Source organism: Portunus trituberculatus, chromosome 8 (assembly GCF_017591435.1).
Source record: "Portunus trituberculatus isolate SZX2019 chromosome 8, ASM1759143v1, whole genome shotgun sequence".
Classification (NCBI taxonomy): Eukaryota; Metazoa; Arthropoda; class Malacostraca; order Decapoda; family Portunidae; genus Portunus; species Portunus trituberculatus.
In genome coordinates, this window is record NC_059262.1 from 2,910,001 (window position 1) to 2,935,000 (window position 25,000).

Here is a 25,000-nt window from a genome sequence, read left to right on the forward strand (position 1 = left end):
GTTGGTTGTCTCTACTACTGTTGATATGTCCTGTATGTCTTGGTAAGAATATATATACCTTTTTTTTAATCCCTGTGCAATTTCTGAGTCGGTGAAGAGGGAGAAAGTTTCCACACATTTCTTTGTTCTCTTGTTAACATGCTAAAAAAAAAAAAATGGTTGATGATGGAGAAAGAAGGAAAGAATTGATGTACTGGTGTATTGGAAAGAGAGAGAAAAGAATAATGGTTTACGTACAAGAAGGAAGGAAGAGTACGCAAGATTTATCATTGGTGTAAACAAAGACACAGAAACAGAGACTGGTGTTGGACTGTGGGAGGGTGTTGTATATTGCTTTATGACATTACCACTCCTTTTGAAAACTACCTTCCTCAAATACTAAGATAAATTAATACCTTTACTTGAAGATTTAGCACTATATAACCTTATTTTTTACCTAATGAGCCTGTCCCAGCACCTCAGCACACTGGGTCAATGTGGTGAGGTGCTCGGAGGGTGGACACACTCATGCACACCCTTCCCAGTTCCCAGTTCCCAGTTTGTCATGTCCCTTGTGGCACTGCAGGGTTCTAAAGGGAGGAATTACTGGTGGAGAGATGAATAAGAAGCACTAAAGACCCAGTATTGATAAAAGTTTGTTTCGTTGCTGCTTTTCGTGTTTCATGTTTTCATATTCAAGTGCGTGTTTGAGTATTTGAGCGTGTGTTCTTTACGTAAAGTTTGTTGGGGGGAGGGGTGAGGTCTGGGTGTTTGCTATTACTATTACTACTTTTACTACTGTTTTTGCTGCCGTGGTGTGATATAAGGTGGTGGAAGTTGCTGTTACTATTACTACTGCTGCGGGTTATAGTGTTCTGCTGTGTAATTGTGAAGATGGTGAACTGACGTAAGGTTTTCAGTGATGGTGTGGTTTAGTGAAAGCCTGACTGAATAAAAGGTGATGGAAGCTGTCTTACTACTACTACTACTACTACTACTACTACTACTACTACTACTACTGGTTATAGGAATGGTCCTTCTGCCATTGCTAACTTTAAAGATGAAATTATGCAAGATATTAATTATAAATGTTTCGTAAAATGCCATGTTTTCTACTACTACTACTACTACTACTACTACTACTATTACCATTTCTAACTAAAAACAGCAAAATCATACAAGACGTTCAGTAATTAAGTTGTTGAATCATCTATGCACCAGCTGTCGGTCATTTCTAGCACCATAACCAGCTGAGTGGAGGACGTCACCACCAGCTGGCTCTGTGGTGGTGTACTGTGATGTGGCGAATGAAGCTGCACCAAATAGTAACTGTGGTGTCTGGTGGTGAGGAGAACCTATTGGTGATGATGTACTGGTGAAGATGTAGAGTTTGAGAAGGGAAAGAGAAAGGGAGATAGGATAGAATGATTAAAAAAGGGAGATAGAAGAGGATGAATAAAATAGGGAGATGGGAGAGAATAAATAATAAGAAAAAAAAATAGAAAGTGAAGGGAGAAGATGAATGAAATAGAGAAATACAAGCTAAAGAGAGAATGGTAATGAATGAAAATAAAAAGATTAAAGGAAGCAAATGAATAAGAAAGGGAGATGGGAAAGGATGAATTAAGAGAGAGAGAAGATGAATAAGGGGAAATGCGATAAATAGAAATAGAAAGACTGAAGGGAGAGGATGAATAAGAAGGGAGATAAAAGATGATGAATAGAGAGGATGAATAAGGAGAAAGGAAATGAATGAAAATAGAAAGTGAGGAGAGAGAGGGAGAGGATGAACAAAAAAAAGAGAGATGAGAAATATTGAATAAAAAGAAAGAGAGGATGAATAAGAAGAAAGGAAAGAGTAAATGGTATAGATTAAAGGAAGCAGAAGACACACAGCACAGTCTATATGCACTGAAGGAATGGTGAAGGAATGTTAATGGGCATTGGAGATGAAGATACATAGAGTGTGGTTGTGTTGAAGGAATGCTAATAGATGTAGATGGAGAAAACAATAGTAGACTTAGCAAAAGACACAGCAGAGTTCGGACATGGTGAAGGGAGATAGTGAAAGATAATGGGTGTAATAGATGAAGGAATGTTAATGGGTGTAGTAGATGGAGCAAGGCAAGGGTAGTAGATGTAGCAGAAGAGAGTTTGGATGCATTGAAGGAAGATAATGAACAATAATGGGTGTTGTAGGTAAAGGAATGTTTGGGGTGTAGTAAATGAAGGAAGATGAGGATAGTAGAGGTTGCAGAAGGAAGGAATGTTGAGGGGTGTAGTAGATGAAGGAATTGAAGTAAGATGAAGGAATGTATTGGGTGTATTAGAAGGAATACAAGGGTAGTATACATAGCAGAAGACAACAGTAACGTCAGTAGGCATTTGTTTTTTATCCCAGTTTTTGCTACACTGCCAATTTTTCCCTCTTACATGAAAAAAAAGAAGAAGAAAGGATAGAGAAACATGAAGAAGACAAAGAAGAAACACAGAAGTAAGAGACAGTGAGATGGATGAAACAGAAGGCAAAGGATCACAAGAGTAACACAGACAACAGAGGACAAAACAAGAACACACAAGGAAATGAGATGCATTGGAAGACAACAAAGAACACTAATAATAACAGCAGAAGACAACATTAAGATAGAGAAAGTGCAAAGGAATGAGATGCAATGGAAGACAAGAGAATCACTGATAAAAACAAGACAACACACTAAGGCCCATACTCTGAAACACTTCCACACAGCACCTTCACTGTTTTCAAAGGGCTCTAGTTGAAGTGACAGGTTTTTAAAGGTGTTTCTGTGATTCTAGTGCCATGTTAAGTTTTCTGCATTATCAACAGGAACATTACTCTCTCTGGAACTTGGGTAATGGCCTCTGTGGGCTTTGAAAATGGTCATGGTGAAAGAGGGAAGTGTTTTTTAATATGGCGCTAAAATAGAGGAAAGTACGCAAGGAAATGAAATATAAGAAAACAAAGCAACACTGATAAAAACAACAAGCCAACACTATGATGAGAAAAAAGGAACATAGACATCAAAACTACAACTAAAAACAACCAAGATTGAAACCAGAACACACCATATCACACCAGATGAAGCTCAAGGGCACATCAACATTACTGAGCTGTTTTACTGGAATCATAGAGCTTGTTCCTACCTGGCCTGTGTTATGAGACTGGTCCATATTCAGAAACTATGCTATCACACCACGACTATTTTCCAAGGCCAGACAGATGCTTAGTGAGGTTTTCAAGAGTGTTTCTCCAGTAAATAATGCAGAAATAAGACTGGTGAATTTTAGAAACAGTTTGTTCTCTCACTATGACTATTCTCCAAGGCCAGAGAGATGATTAGCAAGGTTTTCAAGAGTGTTTCTCCTGCTGATAATACAGAAATCTTGTCACTGCATCTAGAACTGTAAAACACCTTAAAAAAACTTGTGTAAATTATGATAAAGCCTTTTTGAAGTAGTAGAGATGAAGCACAGAGATGATTGAGAATAAAAGCTTGTGAAGGAGACTATGAGGAAGCTGTCATTGCTGTTTTGTACAAGACTAAGCTTTATGCTGTGAGTGCCTGGCTTGTGGTGGCTTGTGGCTTCCTTGTGTGGGCTGTTCTTTCTGGCTTGCTGGAATGAGAAAATGGTGTTCAGTACAGTGGCTTCCTGTGGGTTAAGTGGCCTGCTCTGGGTTTGTGGGGAGTTTTGAGGGTGTTACTGTGTTTGTTGTTCATGATTTTGTTAGGTTAGAGAAAAGGTAATAAAAAAATTATAGACAGGAAAGATCAAGGAAAAAAGTAACAGGGAATGAAAGAGAAATAGAGAAAATAACAAAAAAAGGAGTACGTAATAAGAATGTAGTAAAAGGAAAATAGGAAGAGGAAGGAAGGGAAAATAAACATGATAAAGGAAAAGATTAGGTTACTGATGGTGTTTCTTTGTCCATCTTTTTTGTGCTGGTTAAGTAAGGTTGCTTTGTGGGTCAGGTCTTGAAGGGACAGATGAAGGTGTTGTGTAGCTGTCTGTGTCCTCTAAGTGTGTCTGTATGTGGGAAAATCAGCCAAGAACAATAAAACACTTATTAAAAGAAATGTGCTTGAGTTGGAGTGTTCTAGGGAAAGATTAGAGTGAGTTTTGTGTGTCTAACCTTGTGCATTGTCTGTCTGGTGGCTCAGCTGGTGTGTTTTAGAAGACGATAAGGATAAGGGTTCATTTTAACTTTATCTGTGCTCTAAGAGTGTCTTGTGGCCCAGCTGGTGCATTTTAGAAGACTGAAGATAAGGGTTTGTTTAGTGTTATGCATTCTCTAAGGGTGTCTTGTGGCCCAGCTGGTGTTTATAGATGACAATGTAAGGGTTTGTGGTGTCTTGTTATTAAAGGTGTCTTGTGGCCCAGCTGGTGTATTTTAGATGACAATGATAAGGGTTAGTTGTGTAGTCTTGATATTAAGGGTGTCTTCTGGCCCAGCTGGTGTGTTTTAGGTGGCGATAAGAGTTCGTTTTAGTGTTATGCATTCTCTAAGGGTGTCTCATGGCTCATTTGGTCTATATTAGGTGATGATGATGATAAGAGTTTGTTGTTTTAGCCTTATGTGTTCTCTAAAGGTGTTTTGTGCTCCAGCTGGTGTGTTTTAGAAGACGAGGAAAAGGGTTAGTGGTGTAGCCTCCTGTGTGGTCTAAGGGTGTCTTGTAGCCCAGCCTGGTGTGACAAGACAATGAGGGAATGTTTTCACTGTTTTGTTGTCAGCCTGTGTTTTGTAAGGGCATCTTGTTCAGTGGGTATGTCTTAGAGAATGATGATCTAGAGAAGTAACAGGAGATGGAAGGAAAAGAAATATTAGATGATAACAAAAAGGATGAAAGAAATAATAAAAGTAATAATGTTTGCTATCTGTGCCTGATGGAGGTTGTGTCTTTGTTATGTTCAGATGTCATTACCTAAACTCCTCTGTGGCAACTGGGAGAGAATATTGCACATGTTACTTCACGATTCCTGCACCTACCCTTCGTGTTTTTAGTGTTTATCGTACATGTGTGACTTGTTGCCTATCTCATTTCTCCATTGCTACACCAGTGACAAATATTCCTTCATTCCTTGTCAAACAGCATCAGAATTTAAGTGGTCAAGTCCTAATTAAGAAATCACAACAATGCATCTACCCTTCATGTTTTTAGTGTTTAATGTACAGGTGAGATTTGTTACCTGCCTCGTTTACTCCGTTGCTACACCAGAGCCTTATATTCCTTCCGCCAGACAGCATCAGAATTCAAGTGGTGAAGTCCTAATTAAAACAACAATGCATCTACCCTTTATGTTTTTGTTGTAGGTTTGAGATAAGTTACATCCCTCGTTTCTCAGGCTGTTATTCCTTTGTTGCGTTAGAATCTCTTGTTTGGTCAAATCCTAATCAAGTGAATACAGCAATGCATCTGCCCTTTATGTTTTTACTGTATGTGTGAGATTTGTTGCCTGCCTCGTTATACTGTCGCTGTTACTGGACTAGTGTTCCTTTGTTGCTCGTCAAACAACATCAGAATTCAAGTGGTCAGGTCCTGGTTAAGTAAACAACACTGCATCTGCCCTTTGTGTTTTCATTGTTCGTGTGAGATTTGTTACCTGTCTCGTTTCTCTGTTGCTGCATTTTGAAAGACTGATATTCCTTCGTTCCTCGTCAAACTGCATCAGAATTTAAGTGGTCAGGTCCTAATTAAGAAACACAACCATGCATCTGTCCCTTTGTGTTTTCATTGTACATGTGAGATGTGCTACATGCCTCGTTTCTCCGTTGCTACATTATGAAACACTGATATTCCTTTGTTCCTCGTCAAACTGCATCAGAATTCCTAAGGTGGTCAAATCCTGAGAGAATGACTGTCAAAGTTTGTTTCTGAAGAGGTTTTGTCAATATTGTAAAATTGACTCCGAATATAAGACTCTGACTAGTAAGTGATTCAATTCCCTCTAAAATATAAGAAACTAATGAATTCAGGTTAGAGGGTAAGAACTTTCATACAAGCTTTGATATGAAACAGCATAGAGGAACATAAGTAGCATTTATCACCAGTATTTGGATCAGATTCACCTTGAAAAAGATAGATAAATAAATAAATAATAATAATATATAAAAAATGACCAGATTCCATTTAAGAGAGTTTAGTGAGCATTGGAAAGATTTGACCTAATAAGAACAAGGAAAAGATTACATACAGAAGTAGAAACATAAGATCACACACACACACACACACACACACAGATAAAAAATAAAAAAATAAAATAAATATGTAGAGAAACAAACATTTCATCACATTTACACAAAGATATATAAGAAAAAAATAAATTACACTAAGATACAGAAATATATCACTAGCATTTGCACATTATTAATTCTGAGAGCAGACAGTAGTATGAGAGAGAGAGGGAGAGGGAGAGGGAGATGTTGTCAGTACCTTTGATTAGCCCACCTGTCCTTAATTAACCAGGATGAGGGTGCACAGGTAGGCTCATTGTGCAGGATTGAAGAGGTGGAATGGGATTGGCCGAGGGATTGATAAGCTGGGACCTGATTGGCTGCTGGACAGAGTGACGAGGGGAGGAAGAGAGAGAGAGAGAAAATAAAAAAAAGGAAAAGTTTAATAAGAATCTAGTGAAGGGAATATTGATGGGGAGAAAAAGGAATGGAAAAAAAAAGAGGAAGAAATCTATGGGTGATGAGAAGAGAGAGAGAGAGAGAGAGTAATAAGAATTTAGTGAAGGGAAAATTGATGGGAAGAGAAGGAATGAAAAAAAAGAAAGGAATTATGAGACAAGAGGAGGAAGAGAGAAAAAAAATTGGAAAAAGAATAATAAGTGAAGGAAAGAGAAATAAAGGGAGAGAAAAGAATGAAAAGAGAGAGAGTTAGAAAAAAAAATGTAAAAAGAAAGAAAAAAGAGGAATAAGAAAATAGTGAAAGAAAAATGAACAAGAGAAGAAAAATAAACATAATAAAGGAAGAGAATAAAGGAAAATAGAGAAATGAAAGAAAGAAGAGAAAATGGAAAGAAAAGGAAGAAGAAAAAAGTAACAAAGGATATAATAAAAATCCAACAAAGGAGAAAGTGATAAAGATAAGATTAAAAAGAATAAAGGAAGATAAAACAGGAAATAGAAGGAAGAGAGAAACAAGAAACATGAAGTAAGGAAATTAAATAAAACCAAGAAATAGAAAGATGAATAAATGAGAGAACGAAGAACAAAGAATAGGAGAAAATATGATAAAGGTGTAGAAAGGGGAGACTAAAAAGATAACGTAGATGAAGACAAAGTAAGAGATCAAGAGAGTGAATGGAAGGAAGAGGAGGAAGGGGAAGTGAAGAGAGGAAGAGAGGAAGGAAGGAAGATAGCAAAAGGAATAGATAAGAAGGGAAGTGAAGAGGAGGAGAGGAAGGAAGGAAATTAGGTAAGGAAACAGACAAAAAAGAAGAGGAGAAGGGAAGTGAAGAGAAGAGAAGAGGAGAAGGAAGGAAGGGAGTGAGTTAGCAAAAAGGAGTGGAAGGGTAGAGGAAGGAAGGAAGAAGTTAGTGAAAAGAAGGAGAAGGAAGAGAACAGGAAGGAATGAGGCAGAGAAAGGAACACACAAGAAGAGGGAAGGGAATAAACAGCGTCAAATAAATGAGAAGAGAAAGAGGAGGAATAGAAAGAAATGGAGAAGGGAGGAGAGGAAAAATACAATCAGACAAATTAGGAACAAAGCAAAGAGAAAAAAAAAAAACATACAAACACCTGTATAATTAACCTGTACAATTCAGACTACCTTACCTAAACTCACCTGTCGCCTGTACCACCATTAGTACAGGTAACTCTTAACTTGTGTGTATTTAATTTATTCTTTTTTTGTCAATACGACCAAAAAAAATATAATGAATTAAATTTACGCGATCAGTTTCCTTATACACAATTTGGACCACATCCCGCATCACCCTATTATGAGGATTACAAGTTTGTTTTACGCGAATTTTGAAATATGCGGTGCCTCTTGGAACGCATCTATCACATAAATCAAGAGTTGCCTGTACCTGGGGTGAAGGCCGAGTGCAGTACTGATTAACACACCTGTGGGGATGGCCAGGTAATGAGGGATACTTCTGCTTGTACCTGTTGAAAGATGGAAAGGGTTAGCGGGGTGAGAGAGAGAGATTTAGAGTGAAAGGCGTATCTGATATTAATATAACAGGGAAGATTTTGCTCTCTCTCTCTCTCTCTCTCTCTCTCTCTCTCTCTCTCTCTCTCTCTCTCTCTCTCTCTCTCTCTCTCTCTCTCTCTCTCTCTCTCTCTCTCTCTCTCTCTCTCTCTCTCTCTCTCTCTCTCTCAAAACTTTCCCAATTTAAAGCAAGTGGTTTGTACTTATCTTTTGTTTATCTACCGGAATTTGCATTTTGAGAAAGTTGCGGAACACACACACACACACACACACACACACACACACACACACACACACACACACACACACACACACTTGTATAATCAGTATATTAATTGGTATTTTGAGATTTAAGTTATTATTATTACTATTTTTTGGGGTGGTGTGGGTTGGTGGGTGGAAGTGGTGGTGATGGTGTACCTGTGTTAGTGGTGGGAAGCAAAAGGTGTAGTGAAGAGAGGAGGGTAAGAGTGTGTGTGTGTGTGTGTGATAGTGATGCATAATGTATTCTAATTAAATTCATGCTAAACACATAAATCACACCAATTACTGATCATGAGAGAGAAAAATGATTAGATAAAGTGAGAGGAAGGTGGAAATACATGAAGATATGAATAATAGCTTACCAATACTTAGACATCCAATGAGAGAGAGAAAAAAAGAAAGTGAGAGAAGGATAAGCAAATCCACAAAACATGAGAAAAAACACAAATCACTTAGAGAGGGAAAGAATATCACAAAACATACACAAAGGAAAGGAATGATACTGAACAGAGAAGAAAAAACTAGAAATAAAGGATGAAGAAAAATACCAAAACACACATTGATCAAGAAGAATATGACCAACTGACCAACACACCAATTGAAACACACGCATCAAGGGGAAAAAATCACAAAACTCACTGGTGAAGAAAAATATGGCCAACACTCCAACACACACACACGGACAGAATATCACAAAACACAGATGAAAGGGAAAAATATGATTAGCACACACACACACACATATGAAGAAAGAATATCACAAAACACTGGTGAAAAGGAAAAATATGACCAACACACCAACAACACCAACAACACTTCACAACACCCAGGAATACACGGCAGTTGCATCAGTTGTAGTTGTTGTTGTTGGTGTTGCAGTTGTTGACCCCGGCCGTGTCTTGGTCTTTTGTTGTAGGCTGGTGGCGGTGGCGGTGGTGGCGGGCGGAAGAGCCGGGCTAGGTGGGGCACCGTGTACCACTGCCCCTTTTGCGGGAAGCTGTTCAGGGACAAGACTAAATGGAGTCGCCACTGTCGCGTCCACACCGGAGACAAACCGTTCGTGTGTGGCTCGTGTCGAAAGGCGTTCTCCAGAAAGGACCGCCTGCACGCACACCTCCGCGACGCCCACCCCCAGCACCACCACCCACTCAGGGGAGGCCGCGCCCATATCACTGCATAGGTGTAGCATGTGAGTGGCCCTCCCTACACCCTCCCTCCCTCCCATGCCCTGCCCTGTTGTACCTTAGTGACCTTAGCCTCTCCTCTCTTTGACCTGATGACCTTAGCAAACCTAACCTAACCTAAAATAACTACTTTTTACCTTATCTTCCTTACCTTTCTTTCTCTTCCTTTATCTTCTCTTTCCTTATCTTACCTAACCTAATGTAACCTTATCTTATCTTATCTTTCCTTTCCTTATCAAGCCTAACCTTTCCCTATCTAATATTTACAACATCTGAACCATATTTTTAATCCCTTTCATCTCTCTCTCTCTCTCTCTCTCTCTCTCTCTCTCTCTCTCTCGCTCTCTCTCTCTCTCTCTCTCTCTCTCTCTCTCTCTCTCTCTCTCTCTCTCTCTCTCTCTCTCTCTCTCTCTCTCTCTCTCTCTCTCTCTCTCTCGCTCTCGCTCTCGCTCTTGCTCTCGTAAGGTCCTGTAATTAATTAATGCCACTCTCCTTTGCCTCATATTTTTGAAGCTCGTCCTAACCTTATTAACTTTCCAAAAATACTTTAATCCGTACTCTAATTTGCTGTTTTCTACTTTATTTTTATTTATTTATTTCTATTTCCTCCATAATTATGTCCTTTTCCTTCTCTTTTTTTTTTTTTTTTTCATTCTCTTTCTTTCTTTCTTTCTTTCTTTCTTTCTTTCTTTCTTTCTTTCTTTCTTTTCTCATCTGTTTTCTCCTTCCTTTATTTTGACTTCTTACTCTACCTCATCTATTCTCCTTTATTTATTTCATTGTCCTTATCTTTACTATGTCTTCTCTTTACCCTCTTTCTCTCACCCATTAGTTTACCCTTCTCACACCTATTCCTCCTCCTCCTCCTCCTCCCTCCTCCTCTCCCTCCTCCTGATGTAGGGTGTGTGTAAGAGGTGGTGTTTAGGGTGTACAGGCAAACATGGGTGTCTTTCTCTTCCTGGTTTTGTTTACAGTTGAGGTTCGTAAGGTTAAGAGGTGGCAGTGTTTGAGGGTCTTGATAAGGTGAGGTTGTGTCAAGAGGTGCCTGGAGGTGTGAAGTGGTTGTGATGGTGGTTTGAAGGGTGTTTTAAGAGGGTTTTTGGTATTTGTTGGTGTATAAAGGTCCTTGCAGTGATTTGAGTGGTGGTTTGAGGGTGTAGTGATAGTTTGAAAGGTTCTGGTGGAAGTGTTGCGGTTTTTGAGTTGTTAGTATTGGTAGTGTGATTAAAAAGGTCTGTGCAGTGATTCGAGTGATGGTTTGAGGACATAGTGGTAGGTTAATAGGTGGTGGTGGAAGTGTTGGGGGGTTATGATTGTGTTGGTAGTATTGGTAGTGTGATTATAAAGGTTGTGTGGTGATCCAAGTGGTGGTTTGAGGGCATAGTGGTAATGTAACAGGTTGTGGTGGAAGTGTTAGGTTTTGAGTGTTAGTATTGGTAGTGTGGTAAGGGTTCTGCTTCACCATGAGAGAGCCTTACCTTTGTGTGGCCAGGGACTGCCATGTGTAGGCCTAGCAGCCTCTTGCAGCTTCCCTCTTTTCTTATGTTCTTATATCAGCACCAGCACAGCAACACAGCAGCGTGCCTCAGATGACAGTTATCCAAGTTATCCTGCTCCTGTCCCTCCTGTCCCTGGTTCTGGTGCCCTAGGGTGAGTGAGGGGTGAGGCTAGGGCTGGGTGTTGGGGTGAGGGGTGAGGGGTGGGTTGGGGGGTGAGGGGGAGCCTGCTAGTGAGTGTAAGTCGCCGCCTTGCCACGGTCCTGCTTCTTATTGCTGGTGTTTCTTTATAGGACGGCGCGTTGCAGGCCGCGGTGGAGGTGGTGATGGGGACGGCGGGGGGGGAGGAGGAGGACTCGCCCCCCGCTGGCAGTCCCCACCAGGAGAGGCCTGAGAGGGCTGCCGCTGCGCCTCGCACCCGCTGCCCAAGGAAAAACCGAGCCAGGAGAGGGACCGCGAATTATACTTGTCCCTTTTGTGCGAAACTGTTCCTGGACAAGTCCAAGTGGAGCCGCCACTTGTGCGCCCACACCGGCGAGAAGCCCTTCGTGTGCTCCATCTGCGCCAGACGCTTCTCTCGCAAGGACAACCTGCAGACTCACATGAAGGACAAACACAGGATCTTCAAAATGCAATACTAGACAACCACCGTCACCGCTGCCACCATCCCCCAGGCCTCTAGGGTGCTGCTGAGGGGCTCAAGGCTCCTGGAGGGATCCTGGGGGTTTCTAGGGGGCCTGCAGGGTCCTAAGCTTGGCCGTACAAGATCTCCAAGGTGCTGTACTAGTGTGAAGTAGGTCGTGAGGGGTCCTGCAGGTCCTGTAGGATGCTGCAGCTCATGTAGGCCGCCAGTGTCCCGAAGGTCATGGAGGAGTGCAAGGATTCCCAAGTGATCCTTCTCCTCCTGATTCTGCTGCTGCTGCTGCTGCTGCTGCGACTCCTACACCCAACAAAACAAAAACAATAACAACAATAGCATTTACTCAGCATTCTCTCTCTCTCTCTCTCTCTCTCTCTCTCTCTCTCTCTCTCTCTCTCTCTCTCTCTCTCTCTCTCTCTCTCTCTCTCTCTCTCTCTCTCTAAGTATTAGGTTATTACTGTGATTCTTTTGTAAGGTCTGTGTGTTAGTGGGAAGGGAGGGGAGGGGGGAGAGGGCAGGGGTGAAGGGAAGGGGGAGGGGAGGGTGTGTGTGCCAGAACTATTTGTATTGTACTTGTCTTATACTTGATGATGATGATGATGATGACAACCCATGCATTTCCATATATGACAGCTGCTCCTTCCTTTCACCCTCTCTTTTCTTTATCTTTCCCTTCACTTCTTGTCTTCTTCCTCTTCATTTTGTATTCAAGGTCCTTTCCTCTTCCTTTCCTCTGGTTTCTCTTGTTCTTTCTACTTTTACTTTCCTTCATATTTTCTCTACTCTCTTGCTTTTCCTGCCTTTTTCTTCTCTTGTCCTTCCTGCCTCCTTTTTCTTTCTTTTTCTTTCTTTCTTCATGGTGCCAAAATATATAATTCCATCCATCTGTTTCCTCATTCTTTCCTTTCTATATTCCTTCTTCCTTCCTTTCCTCTTCTTTTCCTTCCCAATTCCATCCATCTGTTTCCTCATTCTTTCCTTTCTATATTCCTTCTTCCTTCCTTTCCTCTTCTTTTCCTTCCCTTAACCTAACCTAACATTCCTTCCACAAACTTAATAATAGTAATAAAAAGAAATAAACAATCCACTAAGAATACAAAACCGCTTCTGCATAGGTAAACAAAAACAAAAAGCAAAAAAAATAATGTCCGCCAGTTCGCCAGTCCGCCATATTGTGTCAACCAGTGTGTGTGTTTGTGTGTTTGTCTGTCTGTCTAGTTGTTAGGTATCCCGCTTCCCGACGAGCTCACCTGTGCCGCACCTGTCCACCTGGTAGCCAATAGGGAGACAGTGTGAGGTGATTGGCTGTTGGTGTGTCTCTCGGCCAGTCACAAGCCACCTCTCAATGCTAGTGATTCTGTCCACCAATCATGTTTTGTTATTTTGAGGGGTTTTGGTAACTGGGGATCTTTGGGGTAACTTCTTGGATAATTTTGTCACTTTTGGGTAACTTTGGATAATGTCTTTGGTGAATTTTTTTGTATTTTTATTTATTTATTTTTTTTTTACGTGTTTTTGTAACTGGATTTATTTATTTATTTATTTTTTTTTTATTTTTTTATTTATTTATTTATTTTTTTTTTGTAACTTGGTGTGCCATTGTGGTCGTTTATTTAATTTTTTTTATTATTGTTGATATTTACTTTTTTATTTATTTATCTATTTTTTTTCTTTGTTTTGACCAGTGAAGTTTCTGAAGTACTCTAAGTGAATGGAAGGCATGTTTATTTATATTTATTTTACATATTATTATTATTATTATTACATTTTTTTAACCAGTGAAGTCTCATTAACATATTTGAAAAGCACATTCATTCATTCATTCATTCATTTTTTTCCTTTTTTTTTTTTTCTCTCCTAGTGAAGTTTATATTTGTGAACTTCATCGTAATTCCAGACCAGTGAAGTTTGAATAACCCCATTGAAAACCACATTTATTTATTTATTTATTTTATCAGTGAAGTTCAGGTTTAAGACTTTCATTGTATATCAGAACCATTTACTTATTTATTTATTCTATCAATGAAGTTCAAGTTTAAGACATTCGTTGTATATCAGAAGCAGTGAAGTTTGAAGTGCTGTACATTAATGAAAGGCAAACTCTGATCAGTGTTTGTGAGAGCCAAGTAAACTCAAGCAAACTCCAGCAAACTCAGCCCATTAGATTGAAAGATGCACTGTGATTACCTGTTAGAGCACCAATCACCATCAACCTCCTATAGACTGGTGCTTCTGAGGCTGAGTGATGTTTAAAAGTCCTTATTGTGAGAAGTGCTGTGTGGTTGGAGGTTTTAGAGCACCAATCACTGCCAAAACTACAGATTGGTGAGATGAGCTGTGATTGGAATGTTTTTTAGAGCACCAGTCATTATTAAGCTCATAATTTGGTGTTTTTAAGGAGTAGTGATGTTTAAAAGTCAAGATTGATGACTTAAGCTGTAACTGGATATTTTAGAGCACCAATCACTACTAAAGCTACATATTGGTGATATAAGCTGTGATTGCAAGATTTTAGAGCACCAATCACTTTTAAGCTCATAATTTGGTGATTCTAAAGAGCAGTGATGTTTAAAAGTCCTGAAGATTGGTGACATAAGCTGTGATTGGAAATTTTTAGAATACCAGTCACTTTCATGCTCATAGATTGGTGATATTTAAAAGTCCTGTGGGTTAGTGAGGGAGTTTGTCTGTAATTAGATGTATTAAATCACCAATCAAGTCAATTTGGTGATTTCTGAGTGCTAATGAGATTTAAGAGTCCAGATTGGTGAGAAAACTGTTCGTGATTGGTGATTTTTGGGACCAGTGAGTGTTGAAAGCCATTGGTGAGGGAGGTGGTTGGTGATTAGGTGTCTTTAATGTTTCTGAGCACCAATCCTAGGTCCTGATTGGTGAGGGAGGAGGCCAAGAGGTTTAAAAAGTCTTATATATTGGTGAGATAATGCTCCGTGATACAATGTTTTAGACCACCAGTCACTTTTAATGTTCCTGGTGATTGGTGATTGGTGAGGGAGGTTGCCAAGAGGTTTTAAGTCCTGTATATTGGTGAGATAATGCTCCGTGATAGGATGTTTTAAGTCACCAGTCACTTTGAAGGCTCCTGGTGACTGGTGATTGGTGAGGTGGCTTGTGATTGGTGCGTGGAGGTGTGTGCAGCCCAGGATGTGATAATGACCCGCCAGTGTGTTAATTGATAAGTTATTGATAGGAGAGTTAAGTCAGTCAGTCAGTCAGTCAGTCAATCAGTCAGTCAGTCGGTCTAACATGTCAACGAAACCAGTGATCTCTCTTATTGTATTTATTGATGCTTTTGTTGTTTGTCTGTGTAAGATATTATTGTTGTTTTCTTCAATTTTTTTCCATTTTTGAGTATCATTTCCATTCGTGTGTGTGTCTGTATGTCCTTATTTATTTGCTATTCCATTACCATCAAACTGAAACGTGATAAGGAAACAAAACTTCCACTATCATTACTATTACTATTATGATTACAGTTACTATTAGTGCTATGCTTCTGGTGATAATAGTTAAGTTAGTCTACCTTTCATAAGATAGTTCGCATTTCCACGGTGATATCATTCATTTACTGTTTACCTGTTTGTTATTTAATCCCCCTCGATAAGTGATAACCATTCCATCTGCCACGAAGGGAGGTCGAGGTGTCTATAAATGTCCCCCACTGCTGTAGTTAGGTGTGGGAGTAATGGAGTGTGGAGTGAGTGTCCACCTTTATATATTTGTCTAACCCTTCAGTACTGGGTCCATCTGCCACAAAGAGAGGTTCAGGTGTCTATAAATGTCCCCCACTGCTGTGCTCTCTTTAAGTGTAGGAGTAATGGTGGAGTGTGGAGGGTGGAGTGAGTCCCCTTCCTTTATTTATTTGTCTGACTCTTAACCCCTTCAGTACTGGGTCCATCTGCCATAAAACACTTCCACACAGCACCTTCACTATTTTCAAAGGGCTATAGTTGAAGTGACAAGTTTTTAAGGGTATTTCTGTAATTCTAATGACATGTTAACAAGTTTTCTGCATTATCAACAGGACCAGTACTCTTAAAAACTTGGTTATTTGGCTCTGTGGTCTTTGAAAATGGTCACGGTGGGAGAGGGAAGTGTTTCTGTATAAGGCGTTTAGGTGTGTGAGTAATGGTGGAGTGTGGAGTGTTTGCCCATCTTTATGTATTTATTACCCCTTCAGTACTGGGTCCTGCCACAAAGGTCAAGGTGTGTAGTGGTTAATGCCCCCTGCTACTCTGCTTTAGTTAGGTGTGGGGGTAATGGTTGGAGGTGGAGTGAGTGAGTGGCCACTTTTATATATTTATTTGTCTTGCCTATCTTTATGTATTTATTTTTGTCAACCCCTTCAGTACTAGGTCCATCTGTCACAAAGGGAGGTAGAGGTGTCAAGTGGTTAATATTTCTCTGCTGTGCTTTAGTTAGACATCGGGTGGAGAGTGGAAGGTGGAGTGAGTGGCCATTCTTGTATATTTATTTTTCTTTCCCATCTTTGTCTCTAACCCTTCATCTGCCACAAAGGGAGGTGAAAGGTGTCAAGTGGTTAATATTTCTCTCCTGTGCTTTAGTTAGACGTGGGAGTAATGGTTGGAGGGTGGAGTGAGTGTCCACCTTTATTTGTTTAACCCCTTCAGTACTGGGTCTGTCTGTCTCAAAGGAAGGCCAAGGTCCATAGTGGTTCATATTTCCCTCTGCTGTGCTTTAGTTAGGCATGAGTGGAAGGTGGAATGAGTGCCCACCTTTATATTCATTTCTCAAACCTCTTCAGTACAGGGACACTTTTTACCTTGAAATTTTTGGTGTGATTATACAATTTTACTTACACCAGCAAGGTTCCATGGAGGTCAGAAGGTTAATGATCCAGTCCTCACTATTTTAATCCCCACATGAGTTTCTGAAGCTGTATAAAGTCACCTAATAGTAACCAGAGTGAATAGGAAGACATGCCAAGCTACTGAATGGGTTAAGAAGTTGCCAAGGAGGGGGAGTGAGTTTTAGGTAAAGAGAAGCTACACTTGATTTATTTATGGTATTGTATCTTGTGTATTTGTGTGTTTTAAAAGGGGAAGTTGCCAAGAAAGGGGGTTAGTTTAAGGTGAAGAGGGAATGTTACATGGGGTCTGCGTGTACTGTCATATGTTTATCTATTTATTTATCTATTTTGCAGTTTTTTATCTCATGTATCTATTGGTGTGGTTTTTAGTGGGAAAGTTGCCAAGAAGTGAAGTTAGTTTAAAGTAGAGAAAGAAAAGTTACATTGGGTCTACTTCTACTATTATTTGTTTATTTTATCATTATTTATTATTATTATTATTTATTTTTTTTATCTTCTTGTGTATTTATTGATGTGTTTTTACGGGGAAGGTTGCCAAAAGGTGAGGTTAGTGTAAGGTAAAGTGGAAAAGCAGCATTCGATCTCTGTTTAGCTTGATCAATTACTTAGCCTGTCATTCATTACTTCTTTGTTTAGCTTGATCAATACTTAGTCTGTCTTATTCATTACTTTATCCTCTAGGTGTCTCTGATTGTAAAGGGAGAAAAGCTACACTCAATCTGCCTCCAGTTAGATCAGTGTTTGTGCTATTTGATTTATTCTATCTCTGTTTTTAAAGGGAGCAAGTTATCAAGTGGGTTCATTTTATATAGAGAAAAGCTACACTCAATCTGCCTCCAGTTAGATCAATGTTTGTGCTATTTGATTCATTTTCTATCTCTGTTTTTAAAGGGAGAAAGTTATCAAGTTAGTTTTGTAAGGAGGAAAAGACTATGTTCAGGCTGTGTCCAGTTAAATCAGCGGTTTTTCTATTTCATTTATTTTCATCTGTGATTTTAAAGGAAGAAGGTTGTCAGTGGGTTAGTCCTTTGTTCTTAGGTAAGGGATAGTAAGCCATTTAAGTTACCAGACAAACCTTTATTTATTTTATCTATCTATCTATCTAAGGGGCAGTCTGAATTACAAGGCAGTCGAGTTTAGGAGACAAACTTGCATTTATCTATCTAACTAAGGGGCAGTTCTAATTTCAAGGCAGTCGAGTTGCGAGACAAACCTGCCATTTATTTATTTATCTAAGGGGCAGTTCAGATTCCAAGGCAGTCGAGTTAGGAGACAAACCTTTATTTATCAATCTAAGGGGCAGTTCTATTTCCAAGGCAAGTTAGGAGACAAAACAGCCATTTATCTATTTATTAGCGTGACCAGTGAAGGGAAGAGTTGAGTTTCGAGTTGTCTTGCCTTCCGTACCAGCTGCTGCAGACCCGGTGTGGTGTTACGGTGTTGTGGTGTTGCCCAGGTGACATCACTGCTTACTGTACTTGATGTTGGAGAGGGGTAACGTGGGGGGCAGAATGGGGGCCGGTAAACTAATGGATTGGGTTTATTTATTCGTTTATATTTATTTTCATTTTTATTATTATTATTTATTTATTTTTTTTTTCTTATTGAGCTTAATTTGTGTTATTTTTAAGGGGGGTACCGGTTATCGCCCCCCATAGCCCCCTTTTATCAATACAGTCCATGGTATAATGCTGTAATCCCCCGAAATCCGCTTTTATTATGAGTCTAATGGCAATGAGTATTATAATGTTACTGTGTCCTGTTGTCCTGTGCGTCTCTCTCTTTCTCTCTCTCTCGCTCTGGCTCTCTCGCTCTCCATTCCTTTCCTTCGTTGCATTTTAATCTGTAAGGCTTATTTTGAAAGTTTTTATTTTATGATACGTCTCCTTTTGTAATAAAACGATCAGTAAGGTGGTTTTCAAGACGTGTTTTCGTTCATATCCTGTGCTTCTGTGTGTGTGTGTGTGTGTGTGTGTGTGGAGGAACGAGAAGGGCTGAAAGAAGGGTTATGTGAAGTTTGTGTGTTGGAATTGTTGGAGAGAGGGATGCTGCCAGGTGTGTGTGTGTGTGTGTGTGTGTGGTAACGGGAAGGGACGAAGGAAGGGCGATGGTAAGTGTGTGAAGTATGTGTGTTTGTTTTGGAATTGTTGGGGGAAGGAATGTTGCCAGGTGTATGTGTGTGTGTGTGTGTGTGTAGTGTAAATTTTATCCACTTTTCAATATCTGGAAGAATGTAACAGCTGAAGAGTGACGGTGTAAGAAAGATGCATCAAAAAGACTTAAAAAAAAAAAAAAAAAAAAAAAACCATGCCCTGCCTTTACCTGTATGACTTAACGAGGGGCGCTAGTCACCACGTAGCCTTTACACCTTTAAAAGAATATAAACCAACCCCATGAGTACAAGAACCAAAGCTACAACATCATTTCTTTTGGTGCTGCAGGGAGTAGTGGTCCACGCCCTTCGGAACAAACTAATAGGCTCCCACACCATCACCACCACCACTACAACCACCACCACTACCACCTCAACCCTCCCATATCTCAAGTACTGGTGTTTTGTGTGCTCCAAGAATTTCCGACAACTAGAAGACTTACGGAGGCACACGCGAACACACACCGGGGAAAAGCCTTACGCATGTCCCTTCTGCGAGCATCGAAGTACACAGCTTGGCCACTTGAGAGACCATGCCAAAAGGAGACACAACTACACTGGCAAGCTCCCCACCACACCCTCTTTCCCCGCGAGGTCCTCAAGCACCACCACTTCCCCTTCGTCAGGTCTCGTGCCGTCATCCAAGACCCACGTGCTGCCTTAGTTACTCCGGCTAGCTCTACCCATTCATCGCTCTCTCTCTCTCTCTCTTCGATGGTTCTTGAGTTCAACGACTGCTACTACTACTGCCACTGCTACTACTACTACTACTACTGCTACTGCTGCTACTACTGCTGTTGCTGCTGCTACTACTACTACTGCTGGTGCTTCTGCTATGATTTCAGCTCACGGTTCTATCTTTAATGTCACTACAACTACTACTACTACTACTACGACTCTTTCTTCTTCAGTACAACTCTGAAATAATTCTGTTGTCTTTTTCCTCCTCCTCCTCCTCCTCCGGATCATTTTAATCTCCTTCCTTCCTCTCTTAATCGTTTTACTTCTGTTTCCTCTTTCGCCTTTGTCTGTTCGCTTCCTCTTCCTCTTCCTCCTCCTCTTCCTCCTTCCTGAATGAATATCATTTGATGACATAGTAGTCTCTCTCTCTCTCTCTCTCTCTCTCTCTCTCTCTCTCTCTCTCTCTCTCTCTCTCTCTCTCTCTCTCTCTCTCTCTCTCTCTCTCTCTCTCTCTCTCTCTCTCTCTCTCTCATCGTAGGATATTCGTTATTAGTCGGGTAGTTTGGTGTGTGTGTGTGTGTGTGGGCGCCCGCTCGTGTAAGTTTACATTACATTCAGTTTCGTTATTTTCGTTATGATAAAAAAGGAAGAGAAGAAAAAAAATGTTTGTTTATTTGGGAGTAAAGTTTGTCCTATCGCTTATCTCTTTCTCCTCTTCCTCTTCCTCATCTTCTTCCTTCTCTTGAGTGTGAGGTGCGAGTTACCAGTATTCTCAGTCACTCACCACTATTCTGTCCACCTCCCTAGTGCAAGAGTTAACCAGTATTCTCAGTCTGTCACCACTATTCTGTCCACCTCCCTAGTGCAAGAGTTAACCAGTATTCTCAGTCTGTCACCACTATTCTGTCCACCTCCCTAGTGCAAGAGTTAACCAGTACTCTCAGTCTGTCACCACTATTCTGTCCACCTCCCTAGTGCAAGAGTTAACCAGTATTCTCAGTCTGTCACCACTATTCTGTCCACCTCCCTAGTGCAAGAGTTAACCAGTACTCTCAGTCTTTCACCACTATTCTGTCCACCTCCATAGTGCAAGAGTTAACCAGTATTCTCAGTCACCACTATTCTGTCCACCTCTGATGCAATTCCAAAAATAAAACAATAAGAGAGAGAGAGAGAGAGAGAGAGAGAGAGAGAGAGAGAGAGAGAGTATCTTAAGTCTCGTATTGAACAACTTAAGCATTGAAGATAGAGTTGTAAGTCAAAGAAAACGGGAAGTAGAATCTGAAAAGCCCGTTCTTCTTTTGTCCTCCCAGGTGGCGGCGGTCCATCACTCACTGGGAGGAGGAGGAGGAGGAGGAGGAAGAGGAGATAGGTACCCGCAATATCCGCAAGGCATCCACATTCACTCCCCCTCCTCCAACACGCTAAAATCTCCCAATAATACGAGTGGACGAGGTGGACGAGCACGTAATACTGAAACCGAATATCCACATGACATCCCCACGCCACTGACCCAAACCCACGCACCACACAGTACCCACACGAGGAAAAACACAACTATAGGCGAAAATACCCAAAAATATCCACAAAATATCCACACGGTATCCTCACCATTTAAACTCACCAAGAATCCAACTGGGAACTACAACTGCCCTTATTGTGGATACTCCTCCTATGATAAGTGTAAATTGAGGGTACATATCCGCATCCACACGGGAGAGCTGCCCTTTTCTTGCCCACATTGCCCATACAGATCCACACAGAGCGGCAATGTGAGGTCCCATGTGAAGCGGATGCACGGTGGAGGCCAGTGGAGGGATGTGGATGGGGGTGGAGGAGAGGATGTGGGTTAGTGGGACTTGGTGTGGGTTAGAGCATGTTAGTGTGGGTATGTGGGTCTGGTAGAGAGAGAGAGAGAGAGAGAGAGAGAGAGAGAGAGATTGAAACTGGAAGAGAAAGAGAAACGGGGAGAAATTGAGAGAGAGAGAGAGAGAAATTGAAACTGGAAGAGAAAGAGAAACGGGGAGAAATTACTGAGAGAGAGAGAGAGAGAGACAAACACAAACACGAACTGGAAAAGAAATATCAGAAGTTTTAGTATAAGTAAGTAGCGCTGGAGTCACTCTAGGGGGCACTAAACAAAAAACAGACGCAAATCTAATAAAAAAAAAAAACGAAAAAAAAAAAAAACGAGATATTACTGAACTAAAACAAACGCATCTATCCCCAAGCTCTACAAAACCCATCCTGTATTATATCCCTTACCAATGAGACACTTTTTCAAATACATACACCCTTTCCCAGTGACCACCGTGCACCATCAGTTAACAAGAGGCGCAGTGAGGGGTCTATTTACCTTCATTACGGGTCAGTCAGTGTATGTGTTCACTGCCCCCACTTTCCTTTCTGTGCTCCAGGATGCGTGGCCAAATTAAATAAAAAGAATGTGAAAGATTATAAAATGGTTTGTCTTCTTGAAAACTGTGGAAACCTTTTATTGTGTATTTATTTTGTTTAGTGTGTATTGGAGTGTGATGGAGGGAAGGAGGTAGAAGAAGAAGAAGAAGAGGAGGAGGTAGAGGAGAAAGAAGAGGAGGTAGAGGAGGAGAAGGGGGAGGACGGAGCTGAATACTATTAGAAAACGTTTTATTGATTTTTATTTTTGTGCATAAACGTTTATTTCTGAGTGGAGTGTGATGGAGGGAAGGAAGAAGAAGAGGTAGAGGAGGAGGAGGAGGAGGAGGGAACTGAATATTAAAAAACGTTTATATTTATTTATTTTTGAGGATCGACGTTTATTTGTGGATGGACTGTGGTGCAGGAAAGGAAGAAGAAGAAGAGAAGGAGGAGGAGGAGGAGGGAACTGAATATTAGAAAACGTTTTATTTGTTTATTATTGTGGATCAACGTTTATTTGTGGGGTGGGATTGAAAGAAACATCTGGGAAACGTTTTTGTGTATCGTGAACGTTAAGTGTAGAAACGTTTGTCTAATGCAATCCTTAAACGTTACTGTAATGAACGTTCAATCAGGAATATTTGGGAGAGAGAGAGAGAGAGAGAGAGAGGTGACTCAGACATACAGGAATTTCCGATTACAGGTGTGTTGGGGGAGGGGGGGGGAAGCTGCCCTTTCATGCACACACACGCACACACACACACACACACACACACACACACACACACACACACACACACACACACACACACACACACACACACACACACACACACACACACACACACACACACTCTCTCTCTCTCTCTCTCTCTCTCTCTCTCTCTCTCTCTCTCTCTCTCTCTCTCTCTCTCTCTCTCTCTCTCTCTCTCGATATCGGGGCCAATACTTGCTGTCAAGTTATTTTTATTTATTATCAAAAGCTCCCGGGAAGTAATTAATACCAGAGAGAGAGAGAGAGAGAGAGAGAGAGAGAGAGAGAGAGAGAGAGTTAAAGGAAAGGTATTATTTGTTTTCCGTTTATCCTTTTTTCTCTTTTTCTCACCAGTGGAAAGGAAAAATGAATGTTGCCAGTTTTTTTTTTTTTCATTTTTTGTGGGGAATTCCAAAAGTTTGTGTGTTTTTTTTGCATTTGCTTTTTCACACTTTTCATTTGTTTTCGCTCGTGTTTTCTTTTTCTTTTTTTTTTCATTCTTTTTTGTTTCACTCTAGAACAATTACACTTTTATGGTACCTGGGAGAGAGAGAGAGAGAGAGAGAGAGAGAGAGAGAGAGAGACAGGAAGAGAAACAAAGAGGAAAAGTGAGAAAGACACAATAACGGGGAGAGAGAGAGAGAGAGAGAGAGAGAGAGAGAGAGAGAGAGAGAGAGAGAGAGAGAGAGGTGACTAGTGGAAGCATCTCATTTAGTGGAATCGTGTTAGTGGAATGAGTGACTTCTGTTTCCTTCAACTCTGGCTGTGGAAACGTTCGTGGGCGTGGGGAGGCATGGGCGTGGTAACCCTAGTCTCTGGGCGTAGTAACCATGGTCTTTGGGTTTGGGTGTGGGTGTGGTATGGGAAGGTATGGGTGATGTAAACTTGTAATGGCGTGGGTATGAAGTGGATTAGTGGGTGTGTGGGGGTGTATGTGGGGCAGGGTATGGGTGTTTTAGTCTTAGTGGGCGTGGGTGTGGTATGGGAAGGTGTGGGTGTTGGAAACGTGTTGTATGGGCGTGGGTATCAAGTGGATTAGTGGGTGTAGTATTGGTGCGGGCGTAGAGGCGTGGGTGTGGTGTGGGGAGGTGGGGAGGTGTGGCGGGGGCGCGCAGACAGTGACCCTTCCCTCTCCCTCTCCCTCCCTTAGGTGGGTGTGCGGGTGACAGCTTTGTGTGAGGCAGAACTGGGCGAGCTGGGTGAGATGGGCGGCCTTCCCTTCCCGCCCCGCCAGCCGAGCCACCTGCAGGAGGGTCAGGAGCGAGTGTTCTGTTGTGGCGTCTGCTCCAGCACCTTCAAGAGACGCTGGCTGCTGAAGCGACACATGCGCACACACACTGGCGAGAAACCTTATAAGTGTACGGTGTGTGTGTACGCGGCAGGCACCAAGCAGAACCTCAAAATGCACCTTAGAAAACACACCGGAGAGAAGCCATACCCGTGCCCACACTGTCCCTACCGCGCCGCACAGAGGAGTGATCTAAAGGCACACTCACGCACGCACTCAGGTCACCGCCCCTTCATCTGTCCTCACTGCCCCTATTCAGCCGCTCAGAGTGCCGTGCTGCGCCGTCACCTTAACATACACGCTGATAAGGAACATTACACCTGCCCAAAGTGTCCCTTCCTCACCACACACCTGCTTCAGTACGACCTGCACATGATGACACACACCTGAACACCTGATCGCCCCGTGACAGGTGTGTGTATGGGGGTGGGTTCAAGTTACGGGGACACACACACACATTTACCTCTTTGTTTTGGTTGATGGGTGTGAGTGCTGGTGTGTGGGTGTGGTGAGGTGAACACACACACACACACACACACACACACACACACACACACACACACACACACACACACACACACACACACACACACACACACACAGTTTACCCCTACCTATCTATCATTTCTTATTCGTTCATTCGTGAGTAAAATATTATTATTATTATTATTATTACGATGCCAAAATGAATGTATAGATTTGTAAATACTTAAAACAACACAGTATTATTATTGTATGTAAATAGATAGAGGATAGTAATGGTAATAGTAGAGAGAGAGAGAGAGAGAGAGAGTAGACGCACATGTAGACAGCAGTGTACGTATTAAAAGCACGTCTGTGTGTATATACGTACGTGTAAGTTTTTCATTCCCCTCGTGAGATGAAAACAAAACAAAAACGAGGCCAAAGAAAACGGAATTGAAATAGAAAACAGGAAATTTCTTATGACAACACGAGAATTTTGAAAGAAAACGAGAGAAGGTGTTTTGATTGATGCTGAGGAGGAGGAGGAGGAGGAGGAGGAGGAGGAAGATGAATGGAAGAAAATGATGAAGGAAAGAGAAAAGGAGGAGGAGGAGGAGGAGGAGGAAGAATGGAAGAGAATGAAGGAAGGAGAAGAGGAGGGTGAGTAAGAG

The 25,000-nt window shown here is 41.2% G+C and overlaps 1 protein-coding gene across 14 annotated transcripts in view; it reads left to right on the forward strand.

The window, feature by feature from the left end:
• LOC123500485 (longitudinals lacking protein, isoforms A/B/D/L-like) overlaps positions 1–25,000 on the forward strand; it is an 80,123-nt gene that overhangs the window by 9,782 nt on the left and 45,341 nt on the right. Inside the window, exon 5 of one of the 14 annotated variants that reach the window (XM_045249212.1) lies at positions 23,727–24,448. The exons of 10 other annotated variants lie outside the window; for them this stretch is intronic. In XM_045249212.1, coding sequence (XP_045105147.1) covers positions 23,727–24,254 — 528 coding nt within the window. In that variant the 3' untranslated portion in view covers positions 24,255–24,448. Of the gene's footprint in view, positions 1–11,396; positions 12,097–19,033; positions 19,835–20,738; positions 21,318–23,726; positions 24,449–25,000 lie in introns of those variants that run through there. 3 more of the 14 variants (XM_045249207.1, XM_045249233.1, XM_045249246.1) reach the window with 3 other exon arrangements.